Here is a 17,329-nt window from a genome sequence, read left to right as displayed (position 1 = left end):
AGTTCAGAACTTTCCAGTCATCTCTAGTTTGTCATCCTTATTTGTTTGCATAAAGACTGGATCTGTAAGATGCTTTATAAGATAGTTTTGGGGGTTTTTTTTTCCAATTTGCTTTGGCATCTCATATAGAAGAATTTACATGGAATGATTGGGAAATATGAAGTTCACAGTTCGATAGTGAACGCAATGAGGAGCAAAGGGTCACAGTGTAGGGATGAAGGCAGAATAGATGATATATTCCTCATTTTAAAGCTGGGGCTGGCTTTGCTTGTGTTGGAATGTCACAGTGCTGGAGATGTGAGGAGAGATGCAGTGGCAGAAATTACAGCTGGCAGTAATCAGGATGAAGGAATGTACCTTTGCAGCCATTTGTGAGTAAAAGAAGAGCTCCTGCAGTTTGCCATGTCTAAGGTTAATAGATTAGTGCAGACTACAATACAGACCTTTACAGAGCAAGTGCATTTTTCTAGTTGTTGCTCCTAAAGCTTTCTGTGTTTTGCATGGATGCTCAACTTATGTAATTTTTATTGCATTATTTTAAGAATGACCCAAAATACAAGTAACTAAATACTTAATTCAAATTTACTCAGATACCTCTACTGTGTTTAAAAAGCCCAACTGGGAAAAAAATCCTGTTAGCTCCAAGATCTGTGCAATATATGTTGAATGTTGTACTACCAGTGTTGTAATCTCAGTGTGAGAGAATGGTATGAGAAAACTTCTTTCCTGCATTCAGTTTGGCTGCCCCATGCATACAGAGTGGAAAGTTTACTGCCTGTCAGAAAGAAAGAAGTCCCCTTATTTCACCTGCACAGGCATTCCTAAAAACCATGGATCAGGATTGTCTGCAAAAATGTTGAACAAATGGTGACTTGATATGCTGGTCCCCTGAAAACATGTAAACTATATGTATATTGGTTTATAATTTAATGACTTCTGTCTGGCTCTTATGTATACAGTAGGCAATCACCAAAAGAACTATGGGGCTGCAAAAAGATAAGATAAAAAGACAAGATAAAATAGATAAGATATCTTTTTTTTTTTTTTTTTTTTAAATCCAGAAAGGCATACAAGATCTTCTATAGGCAGAAGGGAGGTCAGATCTTGAGCAAGGCACAGAATAAAGAGAGGGAGAACACAACTGAAGTTTAGTAACCGAGAAAGAAATTGAAGGGGAGTTGGTTTCTGAGGCTAATATAGTAAGGACAGAAGTTATTTGCATGTGAAACTTCTGGTCTACATCTGTCTCAACACTAAAAAGCCAAGTAGCATAAAATAATGCCTAACAGTCAAAACTACTGCATAATTTAGGTAGAAATTTGCTTGGAAAATGTAAAGCCTGTACCCTTCTACTCAACAGATCTGACAGATCTCATAGGGCAACTGAATTTGTGGTCAGTTTGGAGAAGTATGAGATGAAATTTCAGTTCTGTTGAAGGACAATGGTAAAAGGCCCATTCACTCAAAAATTCCCTTGGATAATACCACCCATGAGATCTTTTTACCACTGCTTCTGTTGAGAAGCCAGTGCTGCTGTGAAAACGGGGACTGGGCTCCATTCAGAAAGCAGCTCAGACTGCGTGGTCTGGTCTTGATTCGTTTGCTTGTGCAACCCCATTGCAGTGATGAAAGGAAAATGATCCAACTTGGTTTTCAGATCCAAACCTGAGTTTTCATGTCCAACAATTAGGAACCCCCTTCCCTTCCCACTCAGCTGTAAAATGAACTAATTTTATCTGTAGGTCTTTAAAAGTTAATAAACATGAAACACAATGATGATGTATTTTACAGGGTGACTTTTCAGGCTGAAAGTATGATTTAAAAATCAACATTTTGGACCCTCTGCTTTTTCCATTGATTTCAGCACACAATGAATTCCACTTTGTCCTGCCTGATCTGGCTTCCTCTCTCCTTTCAGGGAAATCACACTGCCTTTGGCAATATCATTACACAGGGATTTGTATAAATGTAGCTGAATATAAACATTTATATGAACAGCTCATTCATTTAGTACTTGACTCGTTTTATTCCAAACACAAACACAAATACCCATGCTCATGTGTATGAGCACCCAACCATGAGTTTGTCATGTTATACATATTTTACATATACAGCATTAGATCAAAAAATCTGGACATTTTTTTCATTTTTTCTAAATGTGTGCTAGATTATTTTCTCTTTTTTTTGTAAATTATTTGTAAAGACTATTTTAATTGATGCATACTTTTCAGCTGTATTTTGAAAGGTGTATTTCATTGTTTAAAATGTGCCAGATTTAAAAAAGAAACAAACAAAGAAAAGAAAAAAGGATCATCTAATCAACTGCTCCATTATTCTTCTCTTTTCCTGATCACCTCTGCCCTGGTATGTAGAAATTGGCTGATCTGTTTAAATCCCAGGAACTCCCACGGCATATGGTTCATAAAGTAGCATTTACAGTGTGTATTGTAACACTTCATCACTACTAGAAAGACTTGAAAGTAATATGGGTTCATGTCGTTCTAAAAGAAAAAAATAGCATAAACAAAAATCTCTAATATTAAGATTTATTTTCAAGGTTACTTCTGTAAAATCAGCTTTTGGAGAGGAATGGTATTTTCTGAATGACAACTGCCACCAGAAAAAAAAATAAATTAAAAAATCCCCTAGCCCCAAAAACCCATCCTCAGAAAGTAGTTCTTCAACACTGCTTTTTTCCCACAGCCTTGTGGAGCCCCCAACCCTGTCTGCAGAAAATGAAAGAGAGAGGGGTGGGATTAATGTGTAATTAAAGGGAATTTGGAAGGCTGAGATGTTGCGGAATGTTAGATCAGTAGCTGGAACAGCATGTGGTGTTCTTTAGGCAGGCTTCATTGAATCCATACAAAAAAAGAAAGAAGGGCTGCTTGCCTGTCTGCTCATTTATCAAACAGCTAGGCTGAACTTTCACAGCTCCACAAAAGTGTTTTACTGTTTGCTGAAGTTTTGCTCCAGAAATTAAAGCTGAACAACCTAGCGACTCGGAGTCTATGCTGCATTTTTGACATTGGCCACGTTGTGCAAAGCTCTTGGAAACCAACACAGTTCAATTTTTACATGATACAGAGGGAACATGACTGTACTTTTCTAAAAAAAAAAAAAAAAAAAAAGAAAAAAAGAAAAGAAAATATTACCGACGAAATGGACAAATATGTGACATTGTAATGTCTTTATTTATATAGCACCTTTTGATCCAAATACTTGTTCCAGAGCTTTCAGTCATCAATCAGGATTAAATATTTATCACGGTGGCAAAATGGCTAATGGAGAAAAAAATCTATATTATTTAATCAATTTTAATTGACATTTTGTTCTAGTTGAGCAGTTATATATACATATATATCTTGTATGCCTGTTTACCTTTAATACTAGTCCGTGTTCCCCCTCAAAGAGGAAATATTTAGCAATTTATACAATAAAAAAAATTAAAATAGACTATAATTTAAAAAGGAAGAAATTCTTTTTGCAAGTGAATCCTCAAGACTTACTGCAGTCCTTCTTGCATGACTGTTCTGCTAGAAGAATTTTCCTCCTACTGCAGACCACACTGAGAATCAGGTTCAATTCTGTGAGGTGCTGAACACCACCTTCACAGAGCTTTCTCATCAGGACTAACCTGGTTGACAGAGGCTCTGATTACTGAGGGCACAATCTACATTCATTCATCCATTTCCTTAAATGCATCTGGCACTAAAGTTTTGTTTTACAGTGGCAACGTTCTTTTAATCTCTGCTAACAGACTAGAGTCCAGATTCTTGATGATACCCTGCTGTTTCTGAAATGCACTTGTTTTCCATAGAGGACAAATCGATCATGTGCTATCTTTACAAATGCAACAGTGAATCTTCCCTGGTGGAAGGGGTGCCTCTGTCAAATACCAAAATCTTTTCAGGGAATCATCTTTTAGAAAAAGGAGTGTTTAATGGCAGGATCATGAAGGTCTTTAAAGAACTGTGGCCTCCAAGACTCTCAAAAGGAGAATTTCCTCTATTTGCAGCAAAACCAAGTTTGTTCATTCTGCAAACAGACATAAATAAGTAGTAGGGCAATGCTAAGTACAAGCCTCCTTAGTTTAGAGGGAGACCTGATCTTAGATTTTTAAGGAAATGTATTCTACTCCAGTAACTTCTGAAAGTCTTTATTTAAATTAATGGTATTATACTGAACTTCAAAGTCTCTTTCCCCTCTTTCAAAAGTAAAAGAAAAAATCAAAAGTTTTATTTCTGGTTTCTCCTGCCATGTATATTGCTGACTTTACAGTAGGTTTTCTGTCCTAACAGTCTATATTAAATTAAATATTAGTAAATGTGCTTTTCATTTTTTTCTAATATCAGTTCTATTTATTTGCAGATAATAAGGCAACAGTTTCCACAACTAACAACAAGACGACTTGGAACCAGAGGCCAATCAAAGTAAGCAGTATATGGTATTGTCATCTCGTACAGGCCGTCATCTGGCTTTGGCTTTACTGAATAGAACGGTATAAAATCAGGGAATAATTTGTCCAGTTGGGGACTTAAAACCCAACTTTGATGGAGGTTCCATTGTAGTCTTTATATTGTCCTAGTGATTCAGCAATGATCCTGCAAAGGTAGTCTAACAGATGCCTTTTACTGATTTCATCAGCAATATTTTCCATATTGCTCCTATAATGTTTTTCATCTTGACTCACTTTACACAACTTAAAGGACATTCACACCCAGGAGTAGTGAGCTACTGTTGGAGGCTGGAAAATGACAGCTGGTTAACATCATGTTTCAGTTTAGAGGACGAGTGGCAGAATGCTATCTGAAATTTAGGTAGGAACATACATTGGTCTAAACTGGAATTGTCCACAAACCTGGAATTAACCACCATTTTTCCTGTGTAATGAAATCAAACATATCTTTAAGTGATCAAGGAATTAGTTTATTGCCTTACCCAAAAGGGTGCTTCCTGAAAACAGTTCATCTTAATTTTAGAATAAGAAATTGATGCAGAAAGAAAAATGCACTTCCTGGGACATTTGACTTTTTCCAGTTGTTGACAAGATGTGGTTCTACCAATTTATAGAGAGGATGCAGTGATGTTTTTATCCTTTTTTCTGCTTGTGGACTGCATGAAATTTTTCAAGTGGAGCTTTGGCTCTTTTTATGGCAAATGTAATCCCGCTAAGAAAAATAATATCTGCTTTTCTTTATTAGCTTTCAGAGAATCCTACAGGGTAGTCTAAGGGTAGTCTCTGTAGAGCACAAGCAGAAAACTATGGAGGGGAAAACAAAAACCTGGGACAGTGTGTTTGCAAAATTTTGCTGGTAAAGCTTATCTTTCAAAACAAAGCCTGGAAACACAATATTGCTAGATGCTGAGAAACAAATATGCTATGAGACTTGAGCTTATATACTAAAGGTAGAATGACCCACTCTTTAAAGGAAAAAAGAAAATAAGATGCTAAAAGAAATCCCATTAAAATTAACTTTGCTGTGCTTTTCTAACTGGTGGTCCATGCCATGTAGTGTCTCTTTGATGGGAACAAATGTTCTTTCCCCCATCTTGAGATTTTCCTAATCTTTATAACATAGTTTTCTTTTTCTAGAGCACCTGTATTTAAACAGCTAATAGAATATTTGAAATCTCTTCCCAAATACAAATTCAGACCTACCGTAACATCGCTCATAAAAAAACTGCCAGGAATCTCTCAGGTGCAAATTCTGGGCTAGTCCAACAGCATATTAGGAAAGCATGACAGGTCTGGACTCGGAGAATCAGGATTTAGCACTGAATAGAAGTCCTGTGGAGGTTCATAAAGATGGAGTGAAAGTGTGCACAGGTTGCTTTATTGAAGCATTCATATGACAGTACCTGCTGTCAGCCATAAAATCACTGACATGGCTATAACTTTGTTATTTATCTTCCTGTTTAATGAATGAGTACTGCTCTGTTTCCAAACTGGGCTCCTCCTGCAGCTCCAGGAGTCTCTCAGAGGGCTCTTGATCTGCTGATTGAAGGTACCTTACATCTCCAAAAGCTATGGCTCTTTACTCTCAATGAGGCTAAAAATCAATGAGACTTAATATTTCTTGCATATTTTCCCTCAACCTGGATGCCTGTCAGAGGGGTTTTCAGGTCACATACTCCTCTCATGCCACCTTTGCAATGGTTCTGCCCTCTATCTAGCAAATAAGAAGGGGTTTCTGTAAAGCATGCTGCCTGTGCTCTGCAGATTCCTTTTCCCATGAGAGTCCCTGGTCACCCCTGTGAAAGAGATCATAATCACTCGGTATGAATGAAATTGAGTTCTTCTGTTCTAAAAGACAGTGCCTACATCTTTGTCAGTGGTTAACACCCCAAAGATTATAGCATACAGAGGAGTCATTCTCATTTGATCCAATGAAGAAGAGAGTTATAAACACACACTACATGTACACTGTACTTCATTGCAATAAATACATTCCTTGCTAGACCCAGCATAGCTGTAATTGAACACTATTTTTGTTTTCAGAAACATCTGACTGCATTCCAACAAAGTGTTACATAAAGAAATTACTTTAGGCATTAACACTTCAGGCCCTTTATTGCCAACTGTGGTAACCAATTGCTGCCAGTATGATTTTCATTCCACTTCCCTACTACTTCCAAAGGAAACTTGGCCATAGAAGTGGTTAAGATTATCTGACTTCACACTATTCTGCCTTCAAACTTTTTATAGCACGGCTGCCTTGTAACATTACAAAGATCAGAGCTACAATGCTGCTATGCTCTTGGTCATTGGTTGTGAGGCTTCTTTTTTTGCAGCTGTGTTTATTGCTGTAAGCATGCAGCTGTTCTCTATTGCACTGAGCTTAAAACCAGTTCCACCACAGGTAAGCCATGACAAGGCAGCTAACCTAAAAGCTGATTTCTTTCTGTACTGTAGTTTGAAACTTCAATTATGCACACAGGAGGTTAGTTAAACTGATGGAAACTACATGGTGTGAAGGGAAGTTTTCTTCTTTGTTTAAAGGAGTGCTGCAGATACCAGATCCATGGAGTAAAAAGGATGCCAATATTTACCACAAAAATGATTGTGTTGTCTGTACATTATTCTTCTACAGATCAAATTTTCAGGCCCTGTTTATTGAATTAAGTTGGGGTCTTTTTCTGATAGAAATACAGAAAATTGCTTGGAGAAGAATCTTTGTATGCTGCACCAGTGAATTTTTGCCATTTGGGATGGTAAAATTACTGAAGGAAGAAGCAATCTGGAAAAATTTTGGAGTTAATTTGGCTGTTGCTGTCTACATGATTTTGAAGCTACCTGGAAAACTCTTTTATGTAGTTAACTGCCAAGTGCTATACCAGAAATTAAATAAGGCACAGTGAAATTCTACATTTTCCAGGCTTTCATTCATTATTTTCTTGAACTGATTTAAGAGGAAACTTGATATGAGACTGACTGCTGTTTAAATTATACAAACCTCTCAGTCTTGAACTTTTGCAGTTCTGCTTGCTTGCTGTAGCCTTTTCCCTTTCCTCCCCACCTTCCCTCAGCAATTCGTGGTGCTAGCTTCTTGTAGCATTTCCTTTAGGTTTCTCCTACCCCTGAATACTGCCCAGGACGTGCGTGGGCCTTATGGCTTCTAGGTGCAGTGCAGGCATGACAGCTGCTAGAGACCAACTGTGGACTTGAGCTGCAAGCTGGAGTTGTTACCATTCAAGTAAAAAAGCTAAACTTCTACAGCTGGTGTTATAACCCCAGTGTTAGCACAAACTTCCCCTTAGCCACCTTTAACAGGTTAGGACCAATCTGGAGCCTGGTTTCTAGCGTGGAATACACATTTTGGCCTAAGCCCTGATGGGCAGGTTTGGAGTCAATAGCGTGGCTTTCTAAAGTATTGAAACTAGGAGGTCCCATTCGTACCATGTCATCTTAATGTTTTAATAAATCTCACTTGGGTTATTCAATATTGAGTTCATGATAGCTTTTTTTTTAAATGGACAATATGGAACATCCTTAGTGAGCTTGGAAAGCGAGCCATGTACTAGATCTCTGCCACAACTCCCCAGGCCTCCTCTCAGTCTGTCTGTGCTGGTAGAAAAGATTAGGGCTTCCAGCTCTTTGTCACCACTTTCTGCTGGAGATTGACACACGCTGATCTGTGGGTGAATGACTGTGAGAGAAAAAAGTCACCTGAGTTAAACTGCCATCAATTAGATGCTACTCTTTCACTAATTTATTTGAAGACATTTGTAAAACCACCTGATTTTGCCTAAAGCAAACTCAGGTCCGTTCAAGTGAACAGATCTGCTGGCAGCACTCTGAAATCAGTAACTGTCTAGGGAATACAGCAAACACCCGAAGATGGTATCTTCTCCTGCCACCATAGTGGGATCCAGAGGACAGTGTCTCATCACGGTCTAATAGGCTTTTGATAGGCTGTAAGGAGAGAACTGGAAGATCATTAAAAAATCCCTCTAGGAAAGTAAGGTGAATCAAAACTATATGAGCAATACAATCTTGAGATGCCTTTTGTAATCATTAAAAATTTAGCTGATGGGTTGGTGGTGCCTACAGCTGAGACACTGGAATAAAATTTAGCAAGTTATAAAAGGACTAAGATTACCTTTGCTGCTTTGGTGCAAGAATTAGACTGGATAATCAGTGCTTCCATTAACAAGTATAATAAAGCTATGTTGTAGCACAAACTTGTGCCATAAGGCCACCAATGCATTTTTATAGCACAGCCACACTGGGTAATTCCCACTGTGGTCTGCACGGACAGAGTTACACTGTTGTGTAGCATCCCTCACTGATCTAAACCCAGTGCTGATGCTAAGTTATGAAGCAAATAATTTTGAACTGTACATTTTCTACCATTCATTGCTTTCCAACACACGCCTTTTTCTACCCTCTCTTTTCATTGAAGTGTTTTCGATTTTTGAAACATTTCTGATCAACTCATTTGCAATAAAGACTTGTGCTTTCCAGGGATCAAACCAGCCCTCAACAGTGTGAGAATCACTGTAACAACAGAAGGGACAATCCAGAGGGTCTGTACCTCTGCTAATTGCTAAACTAAAGGAGCAGCTGCACAGCAGAGCTTTGCCAACAAGTAGCTTTAAGATGCTTTTTTTTTTTTGTATAACAAGAAAAAAAATAGAAGTCCATTATTTCCCTGCCCTGCAACAGTCAACTTTATTAACTCTGAAGAGAGCTACTTTTCCCAGAAGGAATGAAAATTGAAAGCCCAATATATTACTGCAATGTTCTGCTCCTGAATCAATGCTTGTTAATAATATACAACTGTTGCACAGTATGTTGTACTGTAGAAGTTGTTAGCATTATCAGTTTCTCTTACCCCCACTTTTTTTTTTTAATTTTCAAACAATATGTTTTATCAAATATACATCTCTATGTATCAGGTACCATTATTATGGAATTGCAGTGAAAGAAAACTCCCAGTATTATGATGTGATGTATTCTAAAAAAGGAGCAGCCTGGGTGAACGAAACAGGAAAAAAAGAAGTAACCAAACAGACAGTGGCGTATTCACCACGATCCAAACTGGGAACGTTACTGCCAGAGTTTCCAAATGTCAAAGATCTAAATCTGCCAGCCAGTCTGCCAGAGGAGAAGGTAACACTTTGGAAATCTTTTCTTGGCTTGTCTTGCTTTTTTTTCCCGTGCTCTGGAAGAAAGCTTTATCTAAAATATGAAGACTTTAAATTAGAGTAAGTTTAATAATGCTTTGACTTTATTTATGGGGGACTTAATTGCTTCATATAATAGGAAGAAATATCTTCCCTTAAAAGAGGCAGCTGACACTATCAGCTGTACAATATTTCTAAAGCCTGTGCACACTTTTTTAAAAAGCTACATTACATACAGCAGATGAGTTTGAGAGTAACTGTTTTCAAATATGTTATATCTCTTTAATCTGCGAACATACTTGATGGCAAACTGAAAAACAGTTCTGATGCTTTCTTGAGCAGAGAGGGACTTGGTGCATTTCTTATTTTTCTAGACTGGAAATTAAAAGAATCGTATCTGCACATATGACAGAAGTGCTCTGACTGCTCTTGGCTGAGCTTGATAGTTTTCTGATGCTATTCACATGTGTAGTATCAATGTAAAGTGGGCAAAAGAATAGGGTTTTATAGTTCTTTATGTCCTAATTAGGGCCACATTCTCGTCTTTGATCTCACTGAGGCTTTTTGCTCTTACATTTGAAGAATCCCCATTGACATAGAAAAATACACGAATTCAAAGGGAGAATTTACTTTTAAGAAGAAAACTCATCTTAAAGCTAATCTAACCAACTAGACTAACCGATTTCATTATTTTTGCAATTGTGCATAGGTAAGATAAGAAAAAACTTACTTTTTGTGCTCTATATTCTGATAGTTTTAAAAGCTGATTTCTTAAAGTAGAATAATCTTTTGTGTGTCTCCCTCTCATTCTTTTTCAGGTTTCTACCTTTATTATGATGTATAGAACTCACTGTCAGAGGATACTAGACACTGTAATAAGAGCAAACTTTGATGAGGTATGGTTAGAAACTACAGTTGTAGTTTAATGATACATATGATATTAATGGATCTGAGAGCTTATTTTGAATGTGATATTACAAACTTATGGTTTTGCAGTGGCTGATCCTTTTTATGAGTAATGAATAATAGTAATGATGTATATAGTAATGAATAATAATAATAAATAAGAGTAATGAATATATACCTGTGTATATAATATATGACAATAGTGTTAAATCTCACTTGTAACACTGTATGAATAGAGGAATGAAAGCAATGGGAATATTTTAATTCTGCCATTCTCCAGCAAGATTAAGGTAGCAATATAGCCTTACGATAAGTTGGTCAATCCAGTTCTTACAACTCAAGAACTGTGTCCACAACCATCTTCTTCTAAACTTCGAGATGGGACTGAGCTCTGTTTGAAGGAGTTCCTTTGAGTGCTCAGCACAAACACAGGGCAGGTGCCACAGCCAAAATGGTGGGCTCTGCTGGTCTAGTAACAATGACACGAGGCAGTGGGGGGCCTACAGCCTCCCAGATATCCCAGTAAGCTGTAGCTGAAGTCTCCAGTTGCTCAGTTTTACTGCAGTGCCGCTGGGAACACATACACTGCTCAGTGGTTGATGCGATCCACTAGAGATGGATGAGGTTTGTACCTGCTGCATATCTGACTGAATCTGAAGGTTTTCTGGCAGTGCATGCAGACAGCTCTATAATTAGAGCTGAAAAATTAAATGTTACTGAAATGCAAACAGTTTTATATTACATGTGAAGAAGGCCTCTTGTCCAGGAAAGCAAATCTATCTATAGTGATGCTGAGGGCAGGATTCAAATATGACATCCAGGTCCTGGAAAAAAATCAAAGGAAACTGGTATTTTGACTTTCCCTTCTGAACAATGGCAAGAAATTCTCTGCTTCCTTTCACTGTTTGATTTTCACACTCTTCTGCTTTAAAGCTGAGACTCTTTTAAGTCATTGTACTCAGACTAGATGTTTCCACGTGAGAGAAATATGTGACACATATTCAGGAAGTTTTGCTGCATAAATCTCAGAATACCTCCTTAAGAACAGGATGTTATATTTTGTTAGGAGATCTGTTTGTCAGAATCAATGGCAGATAAGAGGCTGAGCAGCAACAATATATAAATGACAAATATTATTTACTGCACCTGGTGTGGTTACTTGTTTCAGTAACAATTGTGTGCAAAAGTTTATCATTTATGAATGCTGGTGCATTCTGACCCCTGTAGAACTGATCATATCGTTCACTGAGTAACACCTTTACTTCCTAAATGAAATTTTTCACAGGTATATTTTACTGTGTCTGCAGTCTCCTCCCCATTTTTTTTTTTGTCTTTCTCCATTCTTTCTCCTCTTTCCTTCATAGTGGAGGAAAGAATAAATATAAAAGTGTAATGTTTCTTTCCAAAATGAAGACAGAAAATGGTATATTGACCCCTGTAAGCCATGTGCTGTCCTCCTCTCGCTCCCTACACCAAGTCCTAGATTGCATTCCTTTGTATACAGGGACAGAGAGCAAAGAGAGAGAAAAAGGCTTGACATGTGGAAGCCAAAGAGTTACACTCACCAGCTACTGATGGAATGTAAAAATACGGTGGTTTCCATGGGTCCTCTCCTGTAATAACACAAAGACACCCTGTCACCAACTCAGAGTGTCTCCTTGCCCTTTGGTTGATTATCCCATTTTGTGCTGCGTTACAGTATAAGCCTGCCTAGTTAAGGAATATGCCTTGCCTGTGTTTTACACCATTGATCCAGCTTTGGGTCTGAAACAAATGCTATGTAAGCAGGATATTTAAAGAAAATGGTGTTTGTAGCCTTTGATTATTATTAATTTAAACAACCCTGCTTCTTCTTGTGATTTCAGGTTCAAAGTTTTCTTCTGCACTTTTGGCAAGGGATGCCTCCTCATATGCTGCCTGTATTGGGTTCTTCAACTGTAGTGAATATAGTGGGAGTTTGTGATTCAATTCTGTACAAAGCAATTTCTGGAGTTTTGATGCCAACGGTACTACAAGCATTACCTGACAGGTCAGTACAGCTAGCAGCACTGACCACTTTGAGCTCAGCTGTCTTTGTTACATGTCTTTTCTTCGACAATGACACCTGTTCTCAGAAAGCTGCTTGCTGCTACCCCATTTCCTGAGTTTAAATCACAGTGTCAGCTCCAAGGAGTTGAAAAGCCGACATGTTCATGAAGAAATATTCAGATTTTAACAAGACTTGTGCTGTGAAAAACTTGTTATTTTTTGTGTGATAAAGAATACGACCTTCTTCTTGGTTTATTGACATCAGTCTGATAGTCATTTCCCAGCTTTCAGGGAATGTCAGAAATCTGCAGGCTGCAGAGTGCCACATAGTCTTCTGAAAATTTTGGACACTTTTCTGCTAGTGTGGGATAAAAACATAACAGTATTCTGAATTATAGTGACAAGAGGAGCTGACCTGGCTGGTCTGTTTGTAAATATTCACATGCCTATTCAGGCACAGAAACCTAAGCATTTGCCTCTGTATACACTCTTGGAACCCAATTGTCACTCTGCCAGGAGTATAAAACATGAAGATCATACTTGTTAAGCCTTGGACAAGCTGGTTTAATTTAAATCCTCAACTATGAAGAACAGATACATGTTTATTTCAGGATCACATTATTAATATTAAGAAGTCTTGTTTATATAGGTAAAGCAGGACAGAGATCAACAGTTCACAGCAAAAAGTGTAATCACTGAGGGCAGTCAGCCTGTTTTCCCCCCTTCATTTTCCTAATATGTGTATCAGGAAATGCTTTTTCTAAATATATGTGTACGCCTTTAGTATTATTTGACTGATGTGTTCCTGAGGTTGAGTAATTTGTTAAGAATGTTGCTCTAGGATTTCTTATTGGTGGTGTGTATTTGGCTCACAAGATTTTAGAGCATCTTTTATCATGGCAAATGTTTTCAAGATGATGTTCTGCTCTCCTATGCACACTGCATAACTGCTAAAGTACAGGCAAAGTATTTTTTCCACAAGAAACCTGTTATAAGCATGGACTTTCCTTGATAAGACATATACGTTTTTACAGGCTTTGCCCCTCACCACCTCTCCCCGCCCCCCCAAATCTATTTCATTGGAAGGATTAAACAGAACAGCAGTCCTTTTCTCAAGCTGCTTAGTTCTTTCATAGCAAATAAGGAGAGACTTGAGTGTGAATATAGACTTTTGTAATGCATATAAAGGGCCAGATTGTGGCTATTAAGCCATAGCCTGCACTGGAGGGGGTGAAGAAGGGTCTCATTGCAATGGAAGCTCCTGAAGGAAATCTTGCTGACTCAGCCAGAATCCTCTGAGGGACTTCCTGGGAACAAGTATTGGCTGTCCAGAAAAGCCACTTTTTAGGGGGTGCAGCAGATGTCATCTATTCCTTGTCCTCTTAAGGTGTCTTAGTGGAGCAGAGCAGCCTATGGCCATGTTTATTTTACCAGCTCTGTTCTCAGTGCAGTGTGTTAGGAGTACAAACAGAAAAAGCTGCCTGTCTGAAAGAGGGGAAGTTCCTTGCATCTTTCTTCTCTCTCTCATTTGTGTATCTTGGGTGTTGCTATAGGCAGCACAGCTCAGTCTGGCAGAACCAACTGTGAGAGTCCCCTGCACAACGCCCTGCAACTGCTCTTGAAAACTGTCTTTTAATACTAAGCAGTTCTAAGAAGGGCGGAATGAACTGCCTACCAGGTTTAGCAGGAAATGATGGAGCCGTCAGGAAAGAGTAGTAAGAGAAGAGAAATCTCACTTGTCTGGGAAAGTTCCTGTACTCTGCAGAGTTAAGCAGGCAGGTCCTGCTCCGCCCCTGCTTCCCCCACCTGTGTGGGCTTGGCCTGGAAATTCCTCCCCACCGTCATTACCCACTCACTGGCTCAGCATGCAGCACAGTTGGTTGTTGCTTCACTTGCACATCTCTGTGCACATCTGTATAAATGTGGACACAGCTGAGCTGAAATCCAAAGCCTGATCTATTGCCTTCTTTAAACAGTTTTGATTTTACGTTTTTATGTTTGTACAGAGTGGGAATGATTTTATTTCAAGCTAAGAATAGTGTTTGTAAGTATCAAAGCAGTGCAATACAGAGACTTGCATTCTTTGTGAGGTCTTGATTGTGGTGATATGTTTCCCTTTCCTTACAAATGTTTTCAGAAGTTTTTCTTCACACCTACAAACCGTGTTAGCAACTCTGCATAATAGTGAGTTGTAAATAATTGACTCACAATCTTCACATGTTCACAGTTTTTATAATATAAAGCACAGAATAAACTTGTTCAGATATAGTGATTTCTCTTTTCAGTTTGACACAGGTGATCCGAAAGTTTGCAAAGCAACTGGATGAGTGGCTGAAAGTAGCTCTCCACGATTTACCAGAAAACCTACGAAATATTAAGTTTGAATGTATGTATTGCCCAATCTGTCTCCTGTTAACTTGGGATGTGGATAGTGTTTATTGATTACAAATTAATTGGAAGTGAGATTAGTGTTCTTTTAGGAATTAAAACATGTCAGCATTATAAATATTGCATTCACTTACAATCTCTACTTATTCATGAGAACCAATTTCATTTAGTGATATGAGGGACTGCTCAAAATGAGAAGAATTGGTTTTCCTTTCTTGTGGATTCTGATAAGAAATTAATTTTGTTGATATTAAGCAAATATTAGGGATGATATTAGGCAAAGGAAATTATTAAACAACCCTTTAGGCTAGCACAATTTGAATACAGCTTGAGGCCCTTACTCAAAAAAGTGCCAGAGTTAAAAATGAAGGAGATCAAATTACCCTGTCACCACAGGAAAGGGCACTAGTCCTTTTCAGATGTGCTTTGTAGATGCCTGCAGTGCACATCACCTATTGATAAAGCCTGCTTTATTTCACGGCTCTCAGTTCTTTGCCTTTCATGAGCACTAAATTCCACACCACAAAGTTAAAGGGGAAAAAAAAAAACCAAAACAAAACTAATTTAGGAGAAGGATTAACTATTTTGATCAGCATGGAAAATTAGATGTATATTTTACTGGGAACAGTCAAGATGTAAGTTGGAACAACTAATTTCAGGGCTTTTTGCACTGTTTACTGATTTATTTTTAAAGTTCCACAGAGTCAGAACTAAGAATATGCTTTTTCACATCTTTGTCAGCTCGAAAATCTCGAGAATCTGCAACAGCAAAATCTTTTCTGACCTTATAGGGAGAGAGAAAGAGATGGACAAATGAACTTTCTCATCATTCTCAAACTGTTCTTTTTAACTGCCTCCATGTACAGTGCAGAGGGAAAACCTACTCTGTGGCCATGTTTAAGGCCTGTTTGGATAGTTCTGCAAGTCTTTGGAGATTTTAGTAAAAGGAAAAACTTGAGTGTATCCTACCTTTTACATGAGCCTTTGTTGCTTCTGCAATTGTTTCCTCCTCGTCAGAATTTGTGATAGTGTACACAGCCAGTGGACGTACCGACAGGAGTAACTGCAAGCCTTGGTCATGTTTGCAGTTCCTGTGCCACAGATTTCAGACAAAAGATGAGCATACAACATTTTAAAGTTTGTTTTCCAGGTATAGGAAATATGTTAATACAAGGCCCGTATCACTTGGAAATTGCTATAAGAGAGCGGAGGACTGTCAAGTACCTCCTGGGCCATCTTGCCCCATAGCAAATTAGTACATCATATAATAGCTTTCAGAAACTTTGATCAAATTCGACCTGAAACTGTATCAGATTTTTAGGTCCTACTAGTCCAGTCAAAAGACTCCTCCAAAACTCATTTGCATTAAGATTTAGCATCCTTTTCTAATTTCCACAGATAATGTAGCTGTCATTATTTTATGCCCGCTTCTTGCATCAACATTTTTCTTTCTATTAAGTAGTTCTTTCTGGTCTTCAGTTCTTTTGTGTATCAAGAGAAAATTTGCTATGCTGAACAAGCAAAGCTCTTTCATTGTCCTCTACATTTCTCTTGTCATCTCATTATTCACAGCATCTATAAATCATTGCTTGTAATATGCCTCTGTAAAACTGATTGAGCATCCAGATTTAAGGTTTTAGGTCAAGGTTTAAACTAAGTTAAAACTGGGATATTTGAATGAAGTTTGTATAGCCACAATCTTGTATGGGAAACTGGATATATTTTTTTGGTTCTTATTTTAATTACTGTGTTAAGAAGTAACTTTCTTTATTTAGCACAGTATGTAAATATGTATCTCTTCTTTCCTGCAGTGTCCAGAAGATTCTCACAAATACTTCGGCGACAGACATCACTGAATCATCTCTGCCAAGTAAATATATCAGTTACCCAAGTCTGCTGAATCATTTTTTAATGACTTTTCAAATAATTTTATGAATTGGCAGGCTGGACTTTGCTCAAAGTGGAAGAGATCATGTTAGCAGTTTGTCTTGAATATTTATTGTGACAGTCTTTTAAAAATCAAAAAGTAATCAGCAAAAAATGCTTTTCTAGACAACTGGCAACCCCTTATCATTAAATTAAGCAGGATACTTTTATGAACCAAAATTATTATTTGATTTGAAGAGATGGTTCATTTCCAGGAAATAAATGAGAGACATTCTATTGATTTCAGAGCAGTTTGTATTAGGTCTATTTCAAAGCAAGAGAAATTTCTATATGCCTGACAATAAATCCCTCGTCTAATTGTCTATTATAAATCAAATGCAAATTAGTAAAAAACAAAAAATGTGAACCACTGGGGTTTTAAATAGAAATACTCTTGCAACCATGGCAAATGAATATGAACACTACTCTGAAGTGTTTGTTTTTCACCAGTTAA

At 37.8% G+C, this 17,329-nt stretch overlaps 1 protein-coding gene across 1 annotated transcript in view; it reads left to right on the top strand.

The window, feature by feature from the left end:
* RFX4 (regulatory factor X4) overlaps positions 1 to 17,329 on the top strand; it is a 78,699-nt gene that overhangs the window by 24,765 nt on the left and 36,605 nt on the right. The window contains exons 6-11 of the mRNA XM_037388644.1: positions 4,369 to 4,430; positions 9,400 to 9,613; positions 10,446 to 10,523; positions 12,399 to 12,562; positions 14,847 to 14,947; positions 16,761 to 16,819. Of these exons, the coding sequence (XP_037244541.1) occupies positions 4,369 to 4,430; positions 9,400 to 9,613; positions 10,446 to 10,523; positions 12,399 to 12,562; positions 14,847 to 14,947; positions 16,761 to 16,819 (678 nt within the window). The remainder of the gene's footprint in view (positions 1 to 4,368; positions 4,431 to 9,399; positions 9,614 to 10,445; positions 10,524 to 12,398; positions 12,563 to 14,846; positions 14,948 to 16,760; positions 16,820 to 17,329) is intronic.

This window comes from Falco rusticolus, chromosome 5 (assembly GCF_015220075.1).
Source record: "Falco rusticolus isolate bFalRus1 chromosome 5, bFalRus1.pri, whole genome shotgun sequence".
NCBI classification, from domain to species: Eukaryota; Metazoa; Chordata; class Aves; order Falconiformes; family Falconidae; genus Falco; species Falco rusticolus.
Note: the sequence above shows the minus strand (reverse complement) of the source record. Positions and strands in the feature narration are given on the sequence as shown.